General features: G+C 41.0%; 1 protein-coding gene and 1 long non-coding RNA gene across 2 annotated transcripts in view; both read left to right on the plus strand.

Moving 5' to 3' along the window:
- Positions 1-11,120, plus strand: part of PECR (peroxisomal trans-2-enoyl-CoA reductase) — a 30,750-nt gene extending 19,630 nt beyond the window's left edge. The window contains exons 7-9 of the mRNA XM_060302642.1: positions 962-1,072; positions 7,718-7,829; positions 10,499-11,120. Of these exons, the coding sequence (XP_060158625.1) occupies positions 962-1,072; positions 7,718-7,829; positions 10,499-10,668 (393 nt within the window). The 3' untranslated portion in view covers positions 10,669-11,120. The remainder of the gene's footprint in view (positions 1-961; positions 1,073-7,717; positions 7,830-10,498) is intronic.
- Positions 1-22,202, plus strand: part of LOC138842755 (uncharacterized) — a 59,211-nt gene extending 37,009 nt beyond the window's left edge. Inside the window, exon 3 of the long non-coding RNA XR_011377572.1 lies at positions 22,088-22,202. This is a non-coding gene — a long non-coding RNA (uncharacterized lncRNA). The remainder of the gene's footprint in view (positions 1-22,087) is intronic.

Here is a 22,202-nt window from a genome sequence, read left to right on the forward strand (position 1 = left end):
AGAACACCAGCTCTAGGTGCGCAGGCTTCATTGGTTGTGGCTCGTGGGCTCAGTAGTTGTGGCTCGCGTGCTCTAGAGCTCAGGCTCAGTAGTTGTGGTGCACGGGCTTAGTTGCTCTGCGGCATGTGGGATCTTCCCAGACCAGGGATCAAACCCGTTTCCCCTGCATTGGCAGGCGGATTCTTAACCATTGTGCCACTAGGGAAGTCCCAATTCTATCCTCTTAATAAAAGGTTACAAATTGTTTAATTGGAAACCGGTATATTACCCCAGTATTGTTTGGAGTAATTAATACTGCCAAGTTTCTACATCTTACTCTCATCCCTCCTGTTTCCTCCCCTTCTGATAACCTCTGCTGTATATAATTATAAGCCAGTAATAAATAGCTTTATCCTGTGTTAAACAGTTTGTGAGTAATTTTTTTGGCTTTATAAACCATTGAAAGCTACTGAAAGCTGAATAAAAGAATTCTTAAACAATTAAAATTTAAATTTATTTGTATTGGATTTAAGTTTTTTATTTGTGATTTTTCTCTAGGTAAGAAGCCATGAAAATATTGCATTTTCGAAGTCCTGTTTAACCATAGGCCAGTTTTCCATTGTAAAACATAGAAGCCTTAGTGGAAGGTAAAATAGACTCCCCTGACCCATTGTTCCCAGTTAAGGGCTTCTCTGATCTACTCGTATGATTATGCTTTCAGAAACCAAGTCTTTTATGAAAAAATCTCGAGCTTGGCTGGTTATTATGCGAGGGGAGGTCATAAAGCGAGCATTCAGATAATCCTTTTGAGTAGTGGTTGACTGTACTTCTTTGACCATTTTGAGAAAAATTAATATTAGAAATGTTAACTTTTCTATTAAACTTAAACAACTTGGTATTGGATGACAGACTGCCTTGTTGTCTTTACAATTAAAATTTAATTTTATGTACTTTATTTTTTCCTGTTTTATTTTAAACATAGGGAATCATTTATTCCCAGACTACTTTTAACAACCATGGTCATTTGGCAAAAGACTTATTTGAAGGGTACTTTCAGAAAATCCCAGCTAAAAAACTTGGAGTTCTTGAGGAGGTGATGTATATATCTAACATTGGTTGGAGTTACTTTGTTTTATACTTTGGAGACTGGTAATATTTTGGTGTCCTTTTTAAATAGTCTGGTTGGCTAATAGAGAAGATTGCTCCCATGCTATGAAGCCATTTCCACTGTTCCTTCTGGCTCCCAGGAATCCTATCCTGACGGTGCTTTGAATACTCACAGTAGCATTTATTCAGGAGTGAATGCAGTGTGGATTAAGAGCAGCATGTTTTTATTGTTTCATTGTACTTTTCAGCTACTTTGTTTTATCATGTGGCATTTATGATACACAGAAACGTAAGCAAGTCAGACAATTATGACAAAATGAAGTTCCATACACGATTTCTGTAAGGTGGCCAGTTTTAAGTATGTAAAAATCAATAGCTTTCTTAAATGCCAGCAAGATCAGTCTTAAATTGTAATTTTTTTTAAAAAAAGGAGATCTTTTCCACAATAATAATAAAAATGAAAATACCCAGAGTAAACTTAACTCTAAATGAAAAAATGTTTTTTACTGAAGAACAGAAAAAAAAGACCAGAATAAACACAGACATGTTACATTCCTCAATGGAGAGGCTCAATTTGACTAAAAACAAGTTTCCTTAAATCAGTGTATACATTTAATATATTTTTGGAATTAATATACTGATTCTAAAGTTTGTCTTGAAAAATATTTATGCCAAAACTGCCAAAAATGTTTCGAAAAAGAATAATGAGGGGATATGACCCTCCTGCTACCAAAACATACTATAAAACTATACTTATTTACCACATCGGGGGCTGGTACTAGAAGAGGTTAAAATTAGTGGAATAGAATGGACTCTCGTATCAGTACCATATATATACGGGGAGTTTATAGGAAAAGTAGCATTTCAAATCTGCAAGGAAAGGATAGACCATTCAGCAAAAGTCTTGCAGCAATTGGCTGTTCCTTTAGAAATAGAGCCCCCTATCTCATATCACACGCAAAATGATTTTCAGATATATTTAAGTGCTAAATATAAAAGCAAAGCCATAAAACTCTTAGAGGAAAATGTGTTCTAATTCCTAGAGCTAGCTTTCATTATCAGTTTGATGTATATCTTTCCAAAATTTTACTGTGCATGCTCAAAAATATTTTTATTTACAGACTTTTTTACGAAAGTGGGATTCTACATACGTTTTCTGCCACTCACTATGGATGTAGCATAGTATATTTAATTAGACTCTATTGTTGCACATTGCGATTCTATTTATATTTTTTATACTTCAGTAATTCTGCAGTGAACATCCTTCAATGTAGTCATGCACTCTTGGGTGAGGAGGTAACTTTCTAGAAGCGGGATTCCTGAACTAAAATTGACTTGTATATTAAATTTTAGAAGATACTGTTAAATCCAACATTTGATGAGCGATTTTGAGCAAGGTGCTTGGATTTTTATCCTGAAAACTGAGAGTGATTTTTAAAGACTTTTAATCAAGGGAATGATCTAACTAAATTTTTGTTTTGGAGAGAACACTCCTTCTATTTTATGAACTATATTGCCTATATTTACTGTATTAAAAATTGAAATTGAGAAATTTAAGAAATATTTATGAATTCATTTAAAATCATCTTAATAAAGGCATTACATGCTATGAATAATATTTTTACTGAAAAATAGCTACATTTTAAAATACAAAAGCAAACTTTGTTTTGCATTTGTTTTACACTTTTTACAAATGGCTTAATAGAAAACAGCTAGACTCACATCTGCTTCTGCATTCAGTCTGTTGCAATATGTTGTTTTGGTTAAAGCATGTGAAGCAAATCTGGCTTTGTGCCAGTTGGAGAAGGGAGGAGTATTTCAATAGCCTTTTTGGGTAATTGTGGATATTCTTCTTTGATACTCAACAAGTGGCAGTTTCTTTTTTTTTTTTTGCGGTATGCGGGCCTCTCACTGTTGTGGCCTCTCTCGTTGCAGAGCACAGGCTCCGGACGCGCAGGCTCAGCAGCAATGGCTCACGGGCCCAGCTGCTCCGCGGCATGTGGGATCCTCCCGGACCGGGGCACGAACCCGTGTCCCCTGCATCAGCAGGCGGACTCCCAACCACTGTGCCACCAGGGAAGCCCCAAGTGGCAGTTTCTTAAAGATTAATTGCAATGTGGAATCTGAAACCATGTCAGTGAACTTTTTTACTCTGTTACATTAAAATTCCTTGGTATTCCTTGCACTTTTACTGGGTCTTTCACCCATAGATGATTTTGTAACATCAGACATTGGTCTTTTGGAAAATATGCGTTCACTGAATTACAGACATCTTCTAAATGTTGACACACAATTCATGATACAGTATCAAAAGTTCACATTTGTTAATATCACCACCAATCTCTTCTGAAAAATCTTCAAGTATTAGAAAACTGTCAAACTCACAGTGACATGTACAACTTTTCCAAAATTCTAGTTTTTACTTGAAAGCTCAAATTTTGTCATTGACAAACACTGTCAGTTGTTTTCAGCTGCTTGAAGTGGCAGTCTCGGTTCATTTTTTGGAAAAAATGTCTGCCAAATACCCAAGTGTGAATAACTATAGCTTGTTAGTCATTCTTTCAAGTAAAAAATGATGTTTCGTAAAAAAAGTGACTAGTTCGGTTCGTACCTCAAGCACACGTTCTTTCCCCTGAGACAACCTTTATCCTTCCATGTGCAGCACAAGAGCTGAAGGTGTGATTCTCACCTCGTCACACAGGATATTAAAAAGACGTGTACTCAGTAGTTGAGATTAATATGATTAATAATTTTCAGTGCTCATCGAGGACATCTGAAAGTGAAAGAGACTTCCTCCCACCGGGAGTGCTTGCTGGTGACGTATATCATGACTGCTAGTATAATGATCACCACTTCACGTTCGTGCTGAGGCTGCAGCCATTTTTCCCATCACGGCTTTGGCACCATTAGGACAAATGTCAATACAGTGAAAAAGATAGATAAGGACTCAGTATGGTTATGAAAACAGTTTTGACGTCGCAAATCCCCTGAAAAGTTCTTAGATATGCCCAGGGTTTTGCCAACCGTGCTGTGACTAACGTAGGTAATACCTTCAAAAAGTTTGCTTGTAAGGGGAAGAAGAGGTGATGAATTGCCATGAGTTGCAGAATAAGGAGAGCGTTTCAGCCTCTGCTTGACAGGGTCCTAGCATCCCGAGGTCATGTTTCCAAGCTACTCTGATTGCCCCAGCTAATCACTAATGCCCTTTTTGGGGGCAGAACTTTCACAACAGGCTATTGGTGAACTGCTTATCAGTGAGTTGTCTTCTTTTCAGTGACAGTTCCTGGGACTGAGTCAGGAGGGTCAGTGTAGCTGTAGTGTTAAAAGGAACTGCCAGGACTTCTGCGGTGCCCTCAACGTCTCTTAGAAGGGAGCGCAGCACTTGGCAGGCCCTTCAGACGGCTTATACTTACCCTGTACACTCATTTTACAAATTAAGAAATCAAGAGCCAGTGAGGTTCAGTAATTTGCCTAAGGCCATACTCAGGTCATGGTACTAGGATTCAAACCCAAGTCTACTTATTATTGCAGCCCTATTTACAATAGCCAGGACATGGAAACAACTTAAATGTCAATGACAGATGAATGGATAAAGAAGATGTGGTACATATATACAATAGAATATCACTCAGACATAAAAAGGAACGAAATTGGGTCATTTGTAGAGACGTGGATGGACCTAGAGTCTGTCACACTGAGTGAAGTAAGTCAGAAAGAGAAAAACAAATATTGTATGTTAACGCATATATGTGGAATCTAGAAAAACGGTAGAGATGAACCTATTTGCAGGGCAGGAATAGAGACATAGATGTAGAGAACGGACATGTGGACACGGGGGTGGGGGGAAGAGGAGGGTGGGACGAATTGGGAGATTAGAATTGATGTATGTACACTACCAAGCATGAAATAGATAGCTAGCGGGAACATGCTATAAAGCACAGGAAGCTCAGCTTGGTGCTCTGTGACGACCTAGATGGGTGAGATTGGGGTGGGGGTGGGTGGGAGGGAGGTCCAAGAGGGAGGGGATATAGGTATACATACAGCTGATTCACTTCATTGTACAGCAAAAATGAACAGCAATTGTAAAGCAATTATACTCCAATAAAAATAAATAAATAATAAAATAAAACCCCTGTGATCTTTAATAAACAGAGCTGAAAGTAAACAGATAACTGAGCTAAAAGGTGTTACCCACATAGATGATGTGGATACAAGTTGCTAGGCTCCTGTAGTGTTTATTGATTGATAACATGCCCGATTTAGTACTTCAAGTTCATCTGTCAAATGGATTTCATTAAAATGAAAGTTAGGAAGAATCTATCTGAAGGTATTATAATAGTGCTCAATTTGGTAATTATAAAATTTTTTTTAGTTCATTTTACCTGCATGTTGAGTTCCAAAAGTAAATCAGGTGTCATGAATATTTATGTCTTTTATTAATACCTCCCAGGTACTTTCAGTCCAATTCAGTATTATTTAATGGTGCCTAGTCTGTTGGCAAAACACTGTATTGAGAGCTAGGCAATGAAAAATCCCTTTATTTGAGGGGGAGAGGTGCAAAAAGATTCTTTCCCTGTGTCAGCATTTATTAAGTAGTTATTTTATGCTAAACACTGCCAAAGGATGGAGCCACTGCTCAATATTGAAACAAAACTCAGCACAAAACCACATTTATTGCTGGTCAGCCACAGTCTCTTGGAGTAGACTCTTGAGGCTTTTTATTCCCCCCCCCTTGGGGGGAAGTATGGTTTTAGAGATTTGCAGACTTCTAGAAGCCATGGTTACTTGGGTGAGAGGGTTGTTGTTTGGCTGACACTCAGAAAGGAGCTTATTGGACTGAGTCTTCCGGATTGGCTAACTTGCAGAGTCCAAGAGCTCTCACTGATTGGTTGACTAACAAAACGTGTTCTCAGGGCGAGTTGTCATTGATTGATTACACAGGGTAAAACTAGTTCTGATGGCCACCTGTGACTAGGCCCCATCAGCCCTTCCCCAGGAATATGGGAACTTATAAATTATTAATTCTATACTAACTGTGTCCAATAGAAATGTGATAATCGTCACATATGTAATGTTAAACTTCATAATAGCCACATTAGGAAAAGTTTTAAAAAGAAGTGAAATTAGTTTTAGAAATATATTTTATTTAACCCAATATATCTAAAGCATTATCATTTTAACATGTAATCATTATAAAAATTATTTATGAGGTTATTTTACCTTCTTCTTTCCATACCAGGTCTTCAAAATCTGATGTGTGGTTTTACACTTACAGCACATCTCAATTCAGACGAGCCGTATGGAAACGCTTTGGTTGTGTCATATGGCCAGTGGCCTCCATTTTCGACAGTGCCGTCCTATAATAGCTGCTGGGGATGCAAGGATGGAGAGAAGGCTATGCTTCCCTCCAGGGTCTCAGAGTCTCAAAGAGGCAGGGCCATGTAAACAAACATGCTATAGTGCTCTGTGCAGGCCCAGGACTGGGGTGAGGCAAGCAAGGTACAAACACAATATTTAAGGACCCACTTGCTCTCAGGGTTGCATAGGTGCAGGGTCTGCCCCCAGGGTGAGCACCTCCTTAACTGCTGCACCCTGGACCCCAAACACCTTGTTAGCCTCACCCTAGTCCCAGGGCAACCTGATCAAATGGCAGATTCTGGGGCCCTAACTCTAGAGCTTCCAATTCAGGCAATCGCAAGTAGGGTCTTGGAATCTGGAGTTTCAGTAAGCACCCCTAGGGATTCTAATGCAGGGGTTTAAGATCACCCTTTGAGAAACTCTGCCTGTGCCAGCAGCCTCATGTGAGCGTTCCTTTACATCCAGTGAAATAATTTCTGTCTTTCTCTTTGGTTTTGGAAGTAGATGTTGCTAAACTCATCAATTACCTATCTGCACTTTTCGGGGCTGCAGTGGGATTCTCAGGTCCCTCTGGTAGAAAGCTCTGAGTTGCTGGGCTTTGGGCCTAGAAGGACCATGGACTAAACAAACTAGAAAGCCAGTTTATTGTTATACAGACACGATGACTATTTCAGCGAGAAAACTATAAAAGGCATGTGGTGGTGTTGAAAACAATGAGGATTGTGGGGGCTCCCCTGGTGGCGCAGTGGTTGAGAGTCCGCCTACCGATGCAGGGGACACGGGTTCATGCCCCAGTCCGGGAAGATCCCACATGCCGCGGAGCGGCTGGGCCCGTGAGCCATGGCCGCTGAGCCTGCGCATCCAGAGCCTGTGCTCCGCAACGGGAGAGGCCACAACAGTGAGAGGCCTGCGTACCGCAAAAACAAAAGCAAAAACAATGAGGAATGTGCAAAGAACTGAATTATTTGAGATGGGAGAGAGCAGACACTGAGCACTGCGTTCACTTTTGGCTACTTCACATTGTGTAGTTCGTTTGACTCTGTCCAAGGCTCTTTTTATCTTGCCTTCACCCTAGTCACGTACCTAATTTTAATGATGCTCAAATAGAAAAATGCGTCTGTCTATGCACCTTCAGGTTATAGCACACACAGACTGGCATTCTAGGCTGTAGGAGTCAAGATACAGACCTGTAACTTCAGATGCGTTTACTCGGGAATGTGAAACAGCCCAAAATGAGGAGTATCTGATGTTTCGTATACATGTGTGTGCTTCCGTCTCCACCTTGGTGTGCTTCCTGCTGTCTCCTGCAGCTTCCTTTATCACCGGACACTTGGTGGATGTGGATGGGGGCCAGTCTCTGTACACACACTCATTTGAGATACCAGGTGAGCAGTTGAGAAATGAGTAGTCACTCACTTTACACCTTCTTCTGTTCAGGTTTTCAAAAGTTCTTTAGGTACTTAAGAGATAAGCTTTTTTTTTTCTTGTAGAACATCAAAAATGTACAAAATATTTATAGTCATCATATGATTTTTTTTTTTTTTTGCGGTACGCGGGCCTCTCACTGATGCGGCCTCTCCCGTTGCGGAGCACAGGCTCTGGACGCGCAGGCTCAGCGGCCATGGCTCACGGGCCCAGGTGCTCCGCGGCATGTGGGATCCTCCCGGACCGAGGCACGAACCCGCGTTCCCTGCATCGGCAGGCAGACCCTCAACCACTGCGCCACCAGGGAAGCCCATCATATGATTTTTAAAGGCAGTGTTCCTAGTCCAGAAAATATCTGAATATATTATAGCACACAGCTTTACATATTAAAAAAGTTGTTTGTGTGTGCATAGGCTGGTAAATTTTAACCTTGAAAAGTACTCTTAATATGAGTATATACATACAAGGGAGAGATAGAACGGAGACAAGAAGGTGTCATACTTTTGAGAGTGAACTTCTCTTTGTTTCTCCAGTAAGTGGCTTGTGTATCTGAGCGGAAGAATCAGACCTGTTAGGTGGGGAGGGATGATATGGTGCTATTTTATACTATCTTTGCGTTATAGATTGAATGAAACCATATGAATTTGCCGTGTTCATTCATTTTTGATGTACAAAACAGCAGTTTTATAAGACTCATCCAAATGTAGATATTACACACAAATATCTGTGTGTGTGTGTTTATCTTATGGCTGGACCATAGAACTTGGGGGTTGGAAGGGTCCTAAAAAATCTGTCCAGCATCCTGATTTAACAAATGACAAGACACATCCATGGATTCAAGGCATGTCCAAGCTAATCACTCCCAAAATGTAGAAAAGAATATGAAATTCAAATGTATTTGAACTGTTGCTAAAGATAGTTGATTAAATGGCTGCTAGTGAATTAAAATGTGGTTGATGTAACATATGTGTACTTGAATTTAACATCAGGGACCTACTCTTTTCAACCTACTCTTTTATGTGCTAATAGTCTTATCAAGGGTTCAGACCTTCTTTGCATTAATCACTGATTAGTTTGGATCTGTAATATCACTTATTATTTTCCCCTCCCGTATCTTTCTTTACTAATAGCACCAGTGTGGTGACGTGCATAAGATACTGTGGCTTTAAGGATCTCATTTGGAAACACAGAAATGCCTACATGGTTATACAGTATTGTTTTCTGATAGTATTTAATGTAGCAAGGGTGGGGGGAAAATCTTTCCATTTCCCTCACCAGTGGAGTTGAGTCAGTATTTGTTAAAGTGAGGTACATCGTTTTTCCTTTTTAAAGAAGAAAAAAAAAACTCGAGGTGAGTGCTTCTCCAGGCCTCCAGTGAAATGGTTTTCTTTTGTAATTCTAACACAGTTTTTTCATCAGTACAAAAAACAGGTTTTAAGTTTTTGAAAAAAGCAGCCACACCCATCTTTTAAGAATATACTGCCCCCAAATAATGAGCAGGCATAGTCAGCCTTTCCTTCTAAAGTTTTCTGTAAGATTGCCAGCCCTGCAGTGAGAATGCCTGGGATGGAAGCTTGGCTATACCCTTATTAGCTGATGTTCTTGGGAAAATTCATTTCTGGAAGCCTTCATGTTCTTTTCTATAAAGTGAGGTCCCTTATAGTATTCATTTCATCAGCTGTTGGGAAGATTAGATTAGTTAATGCATGTTTAAAGTCCTGTGTCAGATAGGATGCTTTTAGCTACAACTCAAACTGGCTTAAGCAATGAAGGAATTTGTTGTCTCAAATAACAGGTGAGACTTGACTCTGCAGCTCAGTGATCTCATCAAGGGCATTTTTTTCCTTTTCCCTCTGTTTTTGCTGCTATGATGTTGGCCATATTGTAAGATGGACTCTCCTGGTAGCAGGATGGCTGCCTGCTGCACCTGCAGCTACAGGCTTCTTTGTTCACATCCACCTGGACAGAGACAGAGGGGAGGGAATGACTTTGTCTCAGCATTTCTAACCAAATTCTGAGACTCCCTCTGCTTGGGACCAGCTTATGCAAGTGTCCATCCTCAACCACTAACCCCAGCCAGGGGAACAGAGTGCACTTATGACTTAGATCAGTCATTGATCTGAGTAGGGTCACTTCCCCAGAACCTCATGGTTTTCTAAATGGAAACTGAGGCTGTTGGAGAGAGGAGATGGGAGACTGGCTGCTGGGGGTGTGGGCAACTCTAAGTGTCTGGTACAAAGTAAGCATGTTTTAGAAGATGTTATTATTAAGGACGTAAGATTGAATGTCTACATTATGTCCAGCACTGTACATAGGAATCACATTAACTCTCTCAACTTTAACAGATAGATGTTGTTATCCCCTTTAATAGATGAGGAAACTGAGGCACAGGAAGAGTAACTTCTCCAAATCTGTAGAAGTAACTTCTACAAAAGCTACTAAGTGGCGGAGATGGGATTCAAATTGAGGTTTTTTTCAAAACCTTTGCCATTCGTCCCAGTAATTTCTTTTTTCTTGCTGAGAAAAGGGGTGAACCAGGGAAAATGACAAAATGGTTTGGTGGAAACTAAGAGGACTAATGAGGTTAATAGATTTGCGTCTGACCTGAGGTTTTCCACTTACTTAACAGATCATGACAACTGGCCCGAGGGAGTAGGGGACCTTTCTTTTGTCAAAAGGATTAAAGAGTCTTCTAAGCAAAGAGGCAAGCTCTTGGCTAAGGAAACATGGAAGTGTCCTTTGTCCCCAAATACCTTAACATCTCAACAATGCACTTCTATACTTTACAGGAACATATAATCTGTATGGAAAACTTACATTCTGATTTTTTAATGTTATCAATTACATCTATGCAAAAACTATTCCTGAAATAAATGCATTTTTAAGTCCCAACAAATGCCCTTTAGCTTGTGATCAAAAAAATTTTTAGGAATGGAAGTTAACATACTTTATGATTATACTTTTTATTTCTAAGAATGGTATTTGAAAAGTGAAATATTTCAATTTAATGGTAGGGGTATCATGATCTCCCAAAAGGATTTAATATTTAATTGTAAAGGTAGGCAGTAAATCTAAATTGTGGCATCATTATGATTTTTACAACAGAAATATACAAAGAATCATTTTTGGTGGCAGATATAATGCTTTTGGATCAGTAAAGCTTTATGTAATTATTGCTGTGTGGTTTGTTCATGAAGCCAATTTTGTGTAAACCCTCTTAATTAAAAAGAAAAATAAAGTCACAAGTAGTATTTTTTGCAGTGCTTGATATGTGTCTTGATTTCTTAGCCAAAGATTCCTCTTTCTCCATGTTTCTCCTTTTTATGCAAAAAAATTTTTTATTTAAAATTTATGCAGTTGTATTAGGGTTCTGCTTTCTTCCTTCAGTTTATCCTTTCTGGCAATCAGTCCCGATTTATGACATGCCACCTACAAACTCTGTATGTTCATTTCTCCTCTTAATCAAACCTCTTTAAAGAGACTATTCCCTCTTGAAGTGAAGCAGTTTCTTTATCAGTAACAGTCAGTTCAAAGTATATGATTGACCAAGCTCTGGGGTAGGGGGCCCAGAATCTGTAATTTTTGCAGCATCCCAAGCAGGTCTGGGACTAGGATGAGGCCAATGAGCTGCCTTGGTTTGGGCCCCATGTAAGGAGGTGCTCACTCTCAGAAGTGAACAAGTGCAAGGCCACCCTTGAGAGTGAGCCCATGTTCACTTAAACGTTGTCCTCATTCTGTGAATGTGGAAAGATCAGAAATCTTCCTTTCCTCCTAGACTACATTTTAACAGTAGCCTTCTGGAGATGATAACATCACAGCTTCTAAGAATTACAAGCCACAGCTTCTAAGAATTACAAGCTTCTAAGAATTACAACCTGTGGCCCCGGCACAGGTTGGTGCGGAAGATGGAAGAAGCAGGGCTTGCTTTTCAAATTGCTTCGTGTTGGTGACTGCTGACAACCCCTTATATCTCCATAGGTTGACATTTGCTTATTTCTGTTTAAGACATGGAGGCTGCCCTACGTAGCACTAAACTCAGCTCCAGCTCCTTATTAGATCTTCTTGTTCGACTGTCACTGTACAGCTGATCATTATCTGTGCTCTAGAAATATAAGTCTGCTCTCCAGGATTTCTGTGTGTGTCATAGTAATGTCTTGTCAATAATGTTCTTCTGCTACTGCACTTGGTAAATTTTGCTGTAGATTGGATGTTCCTGAACAGCCTGACTCATTCATTCAGCTAATAGTTTGGAGCCCCTACTATGTGCTCAGCATTATGGTGGGAGTTCAGTAGTGAAAAAAAATACGCACAGAAATTTAAAATTCCCAAATAATCTTTTTTTTGTTTTATTTATTTATTTTTATTGAAGTATAGTTGATTTACAATGTTGTGTTAGTTTCAGGTGTACAGCAAAGCAATTCAGTTTCATACACACACACACACACACACACACACACACACACACATCCTTTTTCAGATTCTTTTTCCACTATAGGTTATTATAAGATATTGAATATATACTAGTGTGTATCTGTTAATTCCAGACTCCTAATTTATCCCCGCCTTTCCCCTTTGGTAACCATAAATTTGTTTTCTGTGTCTCTTTCTGTTTTGTAAATAGGTTCATTTGTATCATTTTTTAAGATTCTACATGTAAGTGATGTCATATGATATTTGTCTTTCTCTGTCTGACTTATTTCATTTAGTATGATAATCTCTAGGTCCGTCCATGTTGCTGCAAATGGCATTATTTCATTCTTTTTTATGGCTGAGGAGTATTCTGTTGTATATATGTACCACATCTTCTTTATCCATTCATCTATTGATGGACATTTAGGTTGCTTCCATGTCTTGGCTATTGTAAATAGTGCTGCTGTAAACATTGGGGTATATGTATCTTTTCGAATTAGAGTCTTCATCTTTTCCAGATATATGTCCAGGTGTGGGATTGCTGAATCATATGGCAGCTCTCTTTTTAGTTGTTTTAAAGAACCTCCATGCTATTTTCCATAGTGGCTACACCAATTTACATTTCCACTAGCAGGATAGGAGGATTCCCTTTCTCCTCTCCAGCATAGAATTCTCCATTATTTTAGGTGCTACAGAGGATAAGGTCATGGTACTAAAGGCATATAACAGGAAGAAAAAGACATCTTGAGAAAAACAAAAGCAATTCTATAATCATGTTAAAAGAGGTTGTTGATAAGGTGACCTTTGTCACCCCCTTCCACACACACTGCTCTTTAGGTTCGTGGCTTGTGTTAGTTCAGGTCCTCAGAGAAGAAGATGCCAGGGAAGAGTAAGATGTGCTTGAGACTTCTGGGGAATGTGCCCGTGGAGCGTAAAGGGCAGGGAGCCTGAGAAGGCATCCACAGCCTTCAGACTGTGATGGAGTCTGAGACTTGTAAAAGAAGGAGGAAGAGGGCTTCCCTGGTGGCGCAGTGGTTGAGAGTCCGCCTGCCGATGCAGGGGACACGGGTTCGTGCTCCGGTACGGGAAGATCTCACATGCCGCGGAGCAGCTGGGCCCGTGAGCCATGGCCGCGGAGCCTGCGCGTCCGGAGCCTGTGCTCCGCAACGGGAGACGCCACAACAGTGAGAGGCCCGCGTACCGCAAAAAAAAAAAAAAAAAGAGGAGGAAGAGAGGAATGGGCAGGAAACACCTTGGACTGTAGCCACGGTTGCCACACGTGCGCAAACACAGTCACAGTGGGGCAAAAGGGTATCAGGAGGCATTCAGTGGGTCACCTGGTTCCCTGTCCCTCCCTGTCCCCACTGTAGAAGAGCAGCTCTGACTCCTTCTGCCGGTGATGGCAACTCCTTTTCTCACCAGCTGGTACCTGGTCACAGGGAGTCTAAAGTGCCCTAGAATCAGACACAGTTTAGTTTAATGGAACCTTGCTGTGTCCCTTGACAAGAGTTGCCCCTTTGGGACAAGGACCTCCAACGCCGCAGAGCCCAGAATTGCAGGGACGGGGAGGACAGAGTCCCATGGTGGATCTTAGGGAGCGATGGCAAGTAGAGCCACTCCCTCTTCCACTCCTCGATTCCCAGCGTGTTCCCAAAGCCAATGGGGACACGCGTCCTGAAGAACAGTTCTCCATCCTTTCAGATGGTGGGTGGCACCTCAGCTGTGCCTTGGCTGTTGTAGTCCTCTGTGAGGCTGGCTGCTTCTCGAAATGTGGGGTGTGACACAATCAATGGTTCCATGATCCACTCTGATCACCTGGTTGGACGCTGGGGCACAGGATTCCACACCTGTGGATCCCATCTTATATAAGCTCCTAGATAGCAGTGATGTCTGAGTTCCTGTGAACAGGAAAGGTAAACTCTTACCTGGAATGGTATCTATCACTTCTCTCACTGTAAGGTGTGACACAGATACTATGCAATCATTTGAACAGGGAAAGTTTAATATAAAGAATTATTAACTCTAACAGGGGATGGCTAGTAGGAAGTAAAGAGAACTTTAAAGGATACAGGAATAGTAGACAGAAGGAGTAGCTATACAGGGCTGATAGAGAATTGCCCATCCACGCACCCCTCCGCCCAAGGGCTGAGGGAGGGCATGGCTGTGGTTCACTGGATGGCAGAGAAGTCACTCGTCATCTGTGGTGCTCTGCTGGTGGAATTTGCTAGAAATCTGCCCTCTAGGGTGCCGGGGGGGGGGGGCAGCTGCTGCAGCTGCTGGCCAAGGTGCACTGCTGCCTGGGGGCTGCCAGGTGGCGGGCAGTACAGGAGTCAAGAAGCAAAACCCTTTTCCTCCCGCGTCTCTCCATCGCCCTCTACTGACAAAGCTTTGGTGCTAGCTGGCAAAGGAGGAGCTACGTAGTAAAGGGCCTGGATCCATTTTCAAGGAGCAGAGAAGCAATACATCCATAACTGGCTCACGTGTCGACTTGCCGTCCAGCAGCGCTTGTTCACCACGAGGAATGTGCCATCTCGGTGCTCAGCGTTGGTCTCTGTGTGGACAGATTGGACATTCAGAGGCAGCACTAACTATATGGGCCTTGGGTAATCGGGGTTACATGCTGGATTTCTGCTTTCCTCCATCCCTGAGCCCATGGTGCCAGTTCTGCGGTGGCCGACGAGGAAGCCCGAGCAACACTGACGGGCTGAGTCTTCTTTTCTGCTTGGTTGTTCTGTCCCTCTTCCATGGTGGATGCCTTCTGGGGAGCATTACTGTGTGAGACAGAAATAAACACGTTGTGCCCACTCCTCTGTGTTTATCCATATGTCTCTACCTCAGACCCCCTGGTTTCCAATCTTTCAGTCCTTTTCCTTCCAGGTTCTTGGCCAAAGAACCAGACCTTGGGCCACTGTGCAGGAATCTGTACATTCTCACCTTGGGCTTCCTTTTTTCCAGTGTGGATACCAGCTGCACTGCCTGCAGACTGCCTCTGAGAAAGATTTTTCCCACTCCACTGTCTTACAGGGCCACCCCTGAATGTGGCTATAATGAAGTTCTGACAATGGTGAAGGAGAGAGGGAAGGAAGGAGGCCTGGGTAGGAAGAGTCTCAGGCCGCCGCACAGTCGGAGGAAGTGTCCACCAGGCTGACGCATCTGCTGCCCAAGTTTTGGGGCCAAAGTCACCCATTGGTCTCTCAGGAATGGGTGTGAATTAACAGCTTAGCTGTGCTCAGTCTAGGTGGGAGCAGCCCAAGGGCAAATGCAGTGGTGGATCCACCGGTGCCGCAGCTGGAGCTGTCAGTCAGCTCTGTTCCCCATGGCAGGAGATGTAAACAGTGCATTTTCATGGCTGCCACGGGGCTAGATGCTGTACCTGTGAAAGTTACCATTGGCCACATTTGTTTTGGGGTTTTTTTTTTTGAATTTTATTTTATTTTTTTATACAGCAGGTTTTTATTAGTCACCAATTTTATACACATCAGTGTATACATGTCAATCCCAATCGCCCAGTTCATCACACCACCAACCCCACCCCCCCACGGCTTTCCCCCCTTGGTGTCCATACGTTTGTTCTCTACATCTGTGTCTCTATTTCTGCCCTGCAAACCAGTTCATCTGTATCATTTTTCTAGGTTCCACATATATGCGTTAATATGCGATATTTGTTTTTCTCTTTCTGACTTACTTTACTCTGTATGACAGTCTCTAGATCCATCCATGCCTCTACAAATGACCCAATTTCGTTCCTTTTTATGGCTGAGTAATATTCCATTGTATATATGTACCACATCTTCTTTATCCATTCATCTGTCGATGGGCATCTAGGTTGCTTCCATGACCTGGCTATTGTAAATAGTGCTGCAATGAACATTGGGGTGCATGTGTCTTTTTGAATTATGGTTTTCTCTGGGTATGTGCCCTGTAGTGGGATTGCTGGATCATATGGTAGTTCTATTTTTAGTTTTTTAAGGAACCTCCATACTGTTCTCCACAGTGGCTGTATCAATTTACATTCCCACCAACAGTGCAAGAGGGTTCCCTTTTCTTCACACCCTCTCCAGCATTTGTTGTTTGTAGATTTTCTGATGATGCCCATTCTAACTGGTGTGAGGTGATACCTCATTGTAGTTTTGATTTGCATTTCTCTAATAATTAGTGACGTTGAGCAGCTTTTCATGTGCTTCTTGGCCATCTGTATGTCTTCTTTGGAGAAATGTCTATATAGGTCTTCTGCCCATTTTTGGATTGGGTTGTTTGTTTCTTTAATATTGAGCTGCATGAGCTGTTTATATATTTTGGAGATTAATCCTTTGTCTGTTGATTCGTTTGCAAATATTTTCTCCCATTCTGAGGATTGTCTTTTCGTCTTGTTTATGCAGAGCTCTTGGTGAACTCTCTCGTTCCGTGAGTTATAGATTTTAGGGTCTGCTGGAGTCCCAACTGCCTGGGTTCAAATCCCAGCTTCTACCACTTACTTGCTCTTGTGACAGCTTTGAGACAATTGAGGAATTTGAATATGGACTGGGTATTAGTAGGTAATGTCAGAGAATTACTGGTCATTTTGTTAGATGTGCTAATGGCATGGCAGTTACATTTTTCTAAAATACCTTTACCCATTAGGGAAGAAATGTTCGTATTGGGATTTGCCTTAAAATACTCCAGTTTAGAAAAAAATGGTGGTGGGGGGGGAAGCAGGTGAAACCACATTGGAAGCGTGGTAATAATTGTTTAAGCAAGGTGGCAGATACATTATATGTTATATGGCTAATGCTACTGTGCTCTCTACCTTTGGATAAGTTTAGAAATTCCCAAAATAAAAAATTATAAAATAAAAATGGTCTCATTAATTACTTGGGTAGAGGGTAACATGGACAAGAGTTAGTCAGTTATAAATAAAGGTTATTTGGGAGAAACAGGAGGCAATTTGCACTGGACAGCCAGTGGTTATGGGAGTACACAGGTGTGGCAGAGGGCGTGGAAGCTCAGCTTCAATATGGAATATGTATTTAGTGGTACAAAGCCATTGCTTCTTAAACTGAATTCTGCCCTGCAGACCCTGGACATAACCCACACGCTCCTGGCCAGCCTCCCACACTGGCTTAGTCAATATTACCAATTAGTCAGCTCCAGCACAAGTCAGTTGAGTACACATGGAGGCTTGCCAGAGATGGACTCTAGTCCAATTATTCTGGTAGCGTTGATGTACTTGAGTTCATGTATCGAATGGGAAGATGATATCCAATTGGTAAATGTGGAACAACTCGAACAAATCAGCAAAGTAAAAACAATATTCCTGGTTTCACGTGCATGTTTTGATCACTCAGTTTCTTTTTCATCGTCCTGACTGAAGCACAAATTTATTTAGAGTTTATAGTTCTAAGTGTGACTCAACAGAGTCACCTTCTTTCAAATGCTAATAATCATCGTGGACTTAAATAGCAAAGATTTTTAAAAAGTCATTTCTATGGGTGATTCAGAGTAGATGTAATTCAGAATTCCTTACCCTGTAATTTTAATGTTCTGAAGTCAGAGCTGTATATCAAAGCTTGTTTTCTTAGATTTCTTCAGCTTCTTGTTTTCAGATGAACCAAGAGGAATAGTCTATTTCTTCCGGGAGGAAGATTCACCTGTAAGGCATTGAGTCTGGATTTGGTGTTAGTGGGATTGACTGTGGAGGGGAGGAAGAAGAGATGGAGCAACGTTCTCCTGTATTGTTGGGATGGAGATTAGGCGACCGGGAGGGTGGGTGCCTTTATCTGATTCTTTTTAATTAGTTCTTACTATTTTACTTGGAGGAATGAAAACTACAGAGATTTCAGTGGAATACAGAAGAGCAGATTTTGATGAGCTAGCAAAGTGTGTGTGTGTGGGGGGGGGGAATGGGCCTTGTAGTTGGCTTATGAGCTCATATTGGAGAGTAGAAATACAATGCCCACAAAGTTAAACTATAGAATCAGTACGTGATAGATAATAATAGGTAGCATTTATTGAGCTAGTACTATATGCCAGACACAGCCAAGCACCTTCCATGCATGATATTATTTTTAACCTTATGAAAACCACATGAGGTAGATTTCATCAGTACCAGTGTTTTACAATGAGGAAACTGGTACAAACAGATCAAGTAACTTGTTTAAGATCTCAGTTAGCAAATGGCAGAAGTGGGATTTGAACTAAAGGACTTTAGTTTTAGAGCCTGTGCCCAATGCAGTATACTGAGAAAGACCAGAACCAAGACATCAAGAAATAATTAAAAAAAAAAACTTTAATGGAACTATTCGAACACACGTTAAAGTAAAGAGAATAATATAATAATATCCACTGCCCAGCTTTAACGATGATCTATATTTTTCCAAATCTGTCTTTCTCCCCTACTTGAGTTTTTTTTTTTTTTTTTTTTTTTTGCGGTACGCGGGCCTCTCACTGTTGTGGCCTCTCCCGTTGCAGAGCACAGGCTCCGGACGCGCAGGCTCAGCGGCCATGGCTCACGGGCCCAGTCGCTTCGCGGCATGTGGGAACTTCCCGGACTGGGGCACGAACCCGTGTCCCCTGCATCAGCAGGCAGACTCTCAACCACTGCGCCACCAGGGAAGCCCCCTCCCCTACTTGAGTTTTAAGTATTTTAGGGTAGATTCCAAATGTCCTGCCATTTCACAGAAAGTTAATTTTAATCTGACTGAAAATATTAATGCGAACAGAAAAACATATATCACTGTCAAAAGTGGGAGAGTGATCCACCGTGGTAGTGTAAGAAAACCCCATGTGGCCACCAACAGTAGTGCCCACCTACCACTAGCCATAAGGCACATGCCCCATCCAAGGGCTACAAATGTTCACTTTGCTTGGCATATACATCCCTCTTTTGCAGAAGGATGCATCAGACTCTCAGTGCTAAATTCATTAAACCATCTATCTCCCTTTCCTCCAAAACCATGTCCAAAAATAAATTCAAAAATTTGATTTTCTGGGCAGCTTTGCTAAAGGGAGCTAATGGCCTGCTCTGGCCCATAGGAATTTTCAGCCAGCTTGGGAGTTTAATTAATTAATTAATTTTATTTTTGGCTGCGTTGGGTCTTTGTTGCTGTACGTGGGCTTTCTCTAGTTGCGGCAAGCAGGGGCTACTCTTTGTTGCGGTGTGCGGGCTTCTCATTGTGGTGGCTTCTCTTGTTGTGGAGCATGGGCTCTAGGCATGCAGGCTTCAGTAGTTGGAGCATGCAGGCTCAGTAGTTGTGGCTCGCAGGCCCTAGAGTGCACAGGTTTCAGTAGTTGTGGCACACGGGCTTAGTTGCTCCACGGAATGTGGGATCTTCCTGGACCATGGATTGAACCCATGTCCCCTGCATTGGCAGGCAGATTCCCAACGACTATACCACCAGGGAAGTCCCGTGCTTGAGAGTTTTATGTAAGTCTAGACAGCATCCTTCAATTTCTGGTGAGTTTGTGAACATAATTCGGCATCCTTGAATTCTGAGAACTTTGGACAGCTGGATAACAAGTTTGAGTTTCTACACCTGCAAACAGGTTTGAGTTGCTAGACCTGGAGCGCCAGCCTCTTGGCAGTGGGAATTGTTTATTACACTTCCTGCCTGGTTTTAATCATTTGCCTTGGCTGCCCTAACTTAGCAGCCTCAGTCCTTCTTTATATCACCTTCCATGATGCTATACAAATTCAAATTTTCAAAATTCAAGTATATTTGAGAAAATATCCAGAATATATCAAGATCAAGCAGAATTAAATTAATACACTATAACTGGGAAAGCATCAAGATATGACACATTTAAATCCTGCCTGGAAAGATCAAGTGGAAACTTTGCTGTTGATTTGTATATATTTTTGGACTAAGTTTTTTGGAGTCTATTTCTAAAAGACAACTTTGGTTTACAAACATAACACACTTCAAATGTAGTTTATTTCAATATAAAGCACATGAGGGTGGGAGGGAGGGAGACGCAAGCGGGAAGAGATATGGGAACATATGTATATATATAACTGATTCATTTTGTTGTGAAGCTGAAACTAACATACCATTGTAAAGCAATTATACTCCAATAAAGATGTTTAAAAAAAAATATAAAGCACATGTTTTATATCATATTTACATGAAACTTTAGCTTGTTAGTTTTAGTGCAGAAATACAAATTCTTGTATGGAATTCAAAATGCCATGTCTCAAATTTAAAATTTTTAGTCTGGAATAACTGTACTGAAGAGAAAAAAAGAAAATTGCGTTCTTGAAAATTCAGATAAACATTAAAATTTTAAATTTCATTATATAATAGGTTTTAAATATGTTTTGAAATTCAGAAAGTATTTTGTACAGAAACTTCAAATTTGGAATGCTTTAGAAAAACAATGAAATTTATAAATGGTTCTTTTATCAGAGAGGATGGAGGAGAGGATAATTGATTTGACACTCACTTGCCTAGAACATGGACTTTTGCTGTTAGGCATATTTTTTTAATGTATGTATGTATGTATGTATGTATGTATGTCTGTGTTGGGTCTTCACTGGTGTGCGGGCTTCTCTAGTTGTGAGCGGGGGCTACTCTTCGTTGCGGTGTGTGGGCTTCTCATTGCAGTGGCTTCTCTTGTTGGGAGCATGGGCTCTAGGCACGTGGGCTTCAGTAGTTGTGGCACTCAGGCTTCAGTAGTTGTGGCTCATGGGCTCTAGAGCGCAGGCTTAGTTGCTCCACGGCATGTAGGATCTTCCCAGACCAGGGCTTAAACCCGTGTCCCCTGCATTGGCAGGCGGATTCTTAACCAGTGCGCCACCAGGGAATTCCCTGTTAGGCATATTTTAAATCGACACTTGAAGGTCCTGGTATCTTAACTGTTTCATGGTTTTTGGACTGTTCCTTTTACTTCAAAGTTAAATTTCTCTTATGAATTTCAGACTATGCTGGGTAATAGTGGTGGAGTGGTCGTAGGGGTAAAGGGAGTTATTTGTTTAAATATAGCTTAATTCACATAACGTTTAGCTTCAAACAAATATATTTACACTGTTACTCTGTCTTTCTTGTCACCAAACACCAGACACATTAAAGCAAAGTATTCAGATGCAGTTCTTCATGTTTTTACCAGTAAAAGATGAATGTTTTTCATCAAGTATTTAAAAAAATTGTTTGTTTGAAGTGTGCCTTTCCAAATCATTTTGGAGATTCTGAAATATCTGAACATTATTTTTATTTCAAAAAATTGTTAAGGCTGTATTAATCACAATACTCCAAACTCCTTTTGTAGGAAAATATCCTTTAGTTGTAAACAGAAATTACTTGCCCCGTTTAAATCAGTTGCTTATAGTTATACATAATTTTGTATCTATTCAGTATCTACTTGAGTAGGATGCTTGACTTTAAATACAGAGTTTTACCTGACTTGCCTTATGTAATCTAAATTTACTCTGAGGACAGAGTTACAATGTTTTGGTAATATCCAGTTACTCAAAAGCGGGAGGCTCCTACAGTAGAGGGTTAATTTTTTTTTTTCAATCCCAACCAGGGATTGAACCCAGGCCCTGGGCAGTGAAAGCACAGAGTCCTAACCACTGGACTGCCAGGGAATTTCCAGTAGAGGGTTAATTTTAATATAACAGACTGCCTCCAAAGAAGATGATTTTTTTAAAAACTCATTTTAAAAAACTGAGGTGAAATTGACGTAACATAAAATTAACCACTTTTAAATGAACGATTCAGTGGCATTTAGTATATCACAGTGCTCTGCAACCACCATCTCTATCCAGTTCCAAAATATTCCCAAAGGGAAACTCTATATTTATTAATCAGTTGCTCCTCATTTCTCCTCCCTGCAGCCCTGGCAACAACCAGGTGGAATTCTATCCCTATGGATTTACCCACTCGGGATATGTCATGTAAATGGAATCATGCAACATGTGACCTTTTGTGTCTGGCCTTCTTCACCTACCG

Source organism: Globicephala melas, chromosome 7 (genome assembly GCF_963455315.2).
Source record: "Globicephala melas chromosome 7, mGloMel1.2, whole genome shotgun sequence".
Taxonomy (NCBI): domain Eukaryota; kingdom Metazoa; phylum Chordata; class Mammalia; order Artiodactyla; family Delphinidae; genus Globicephala; species Globicephala melas.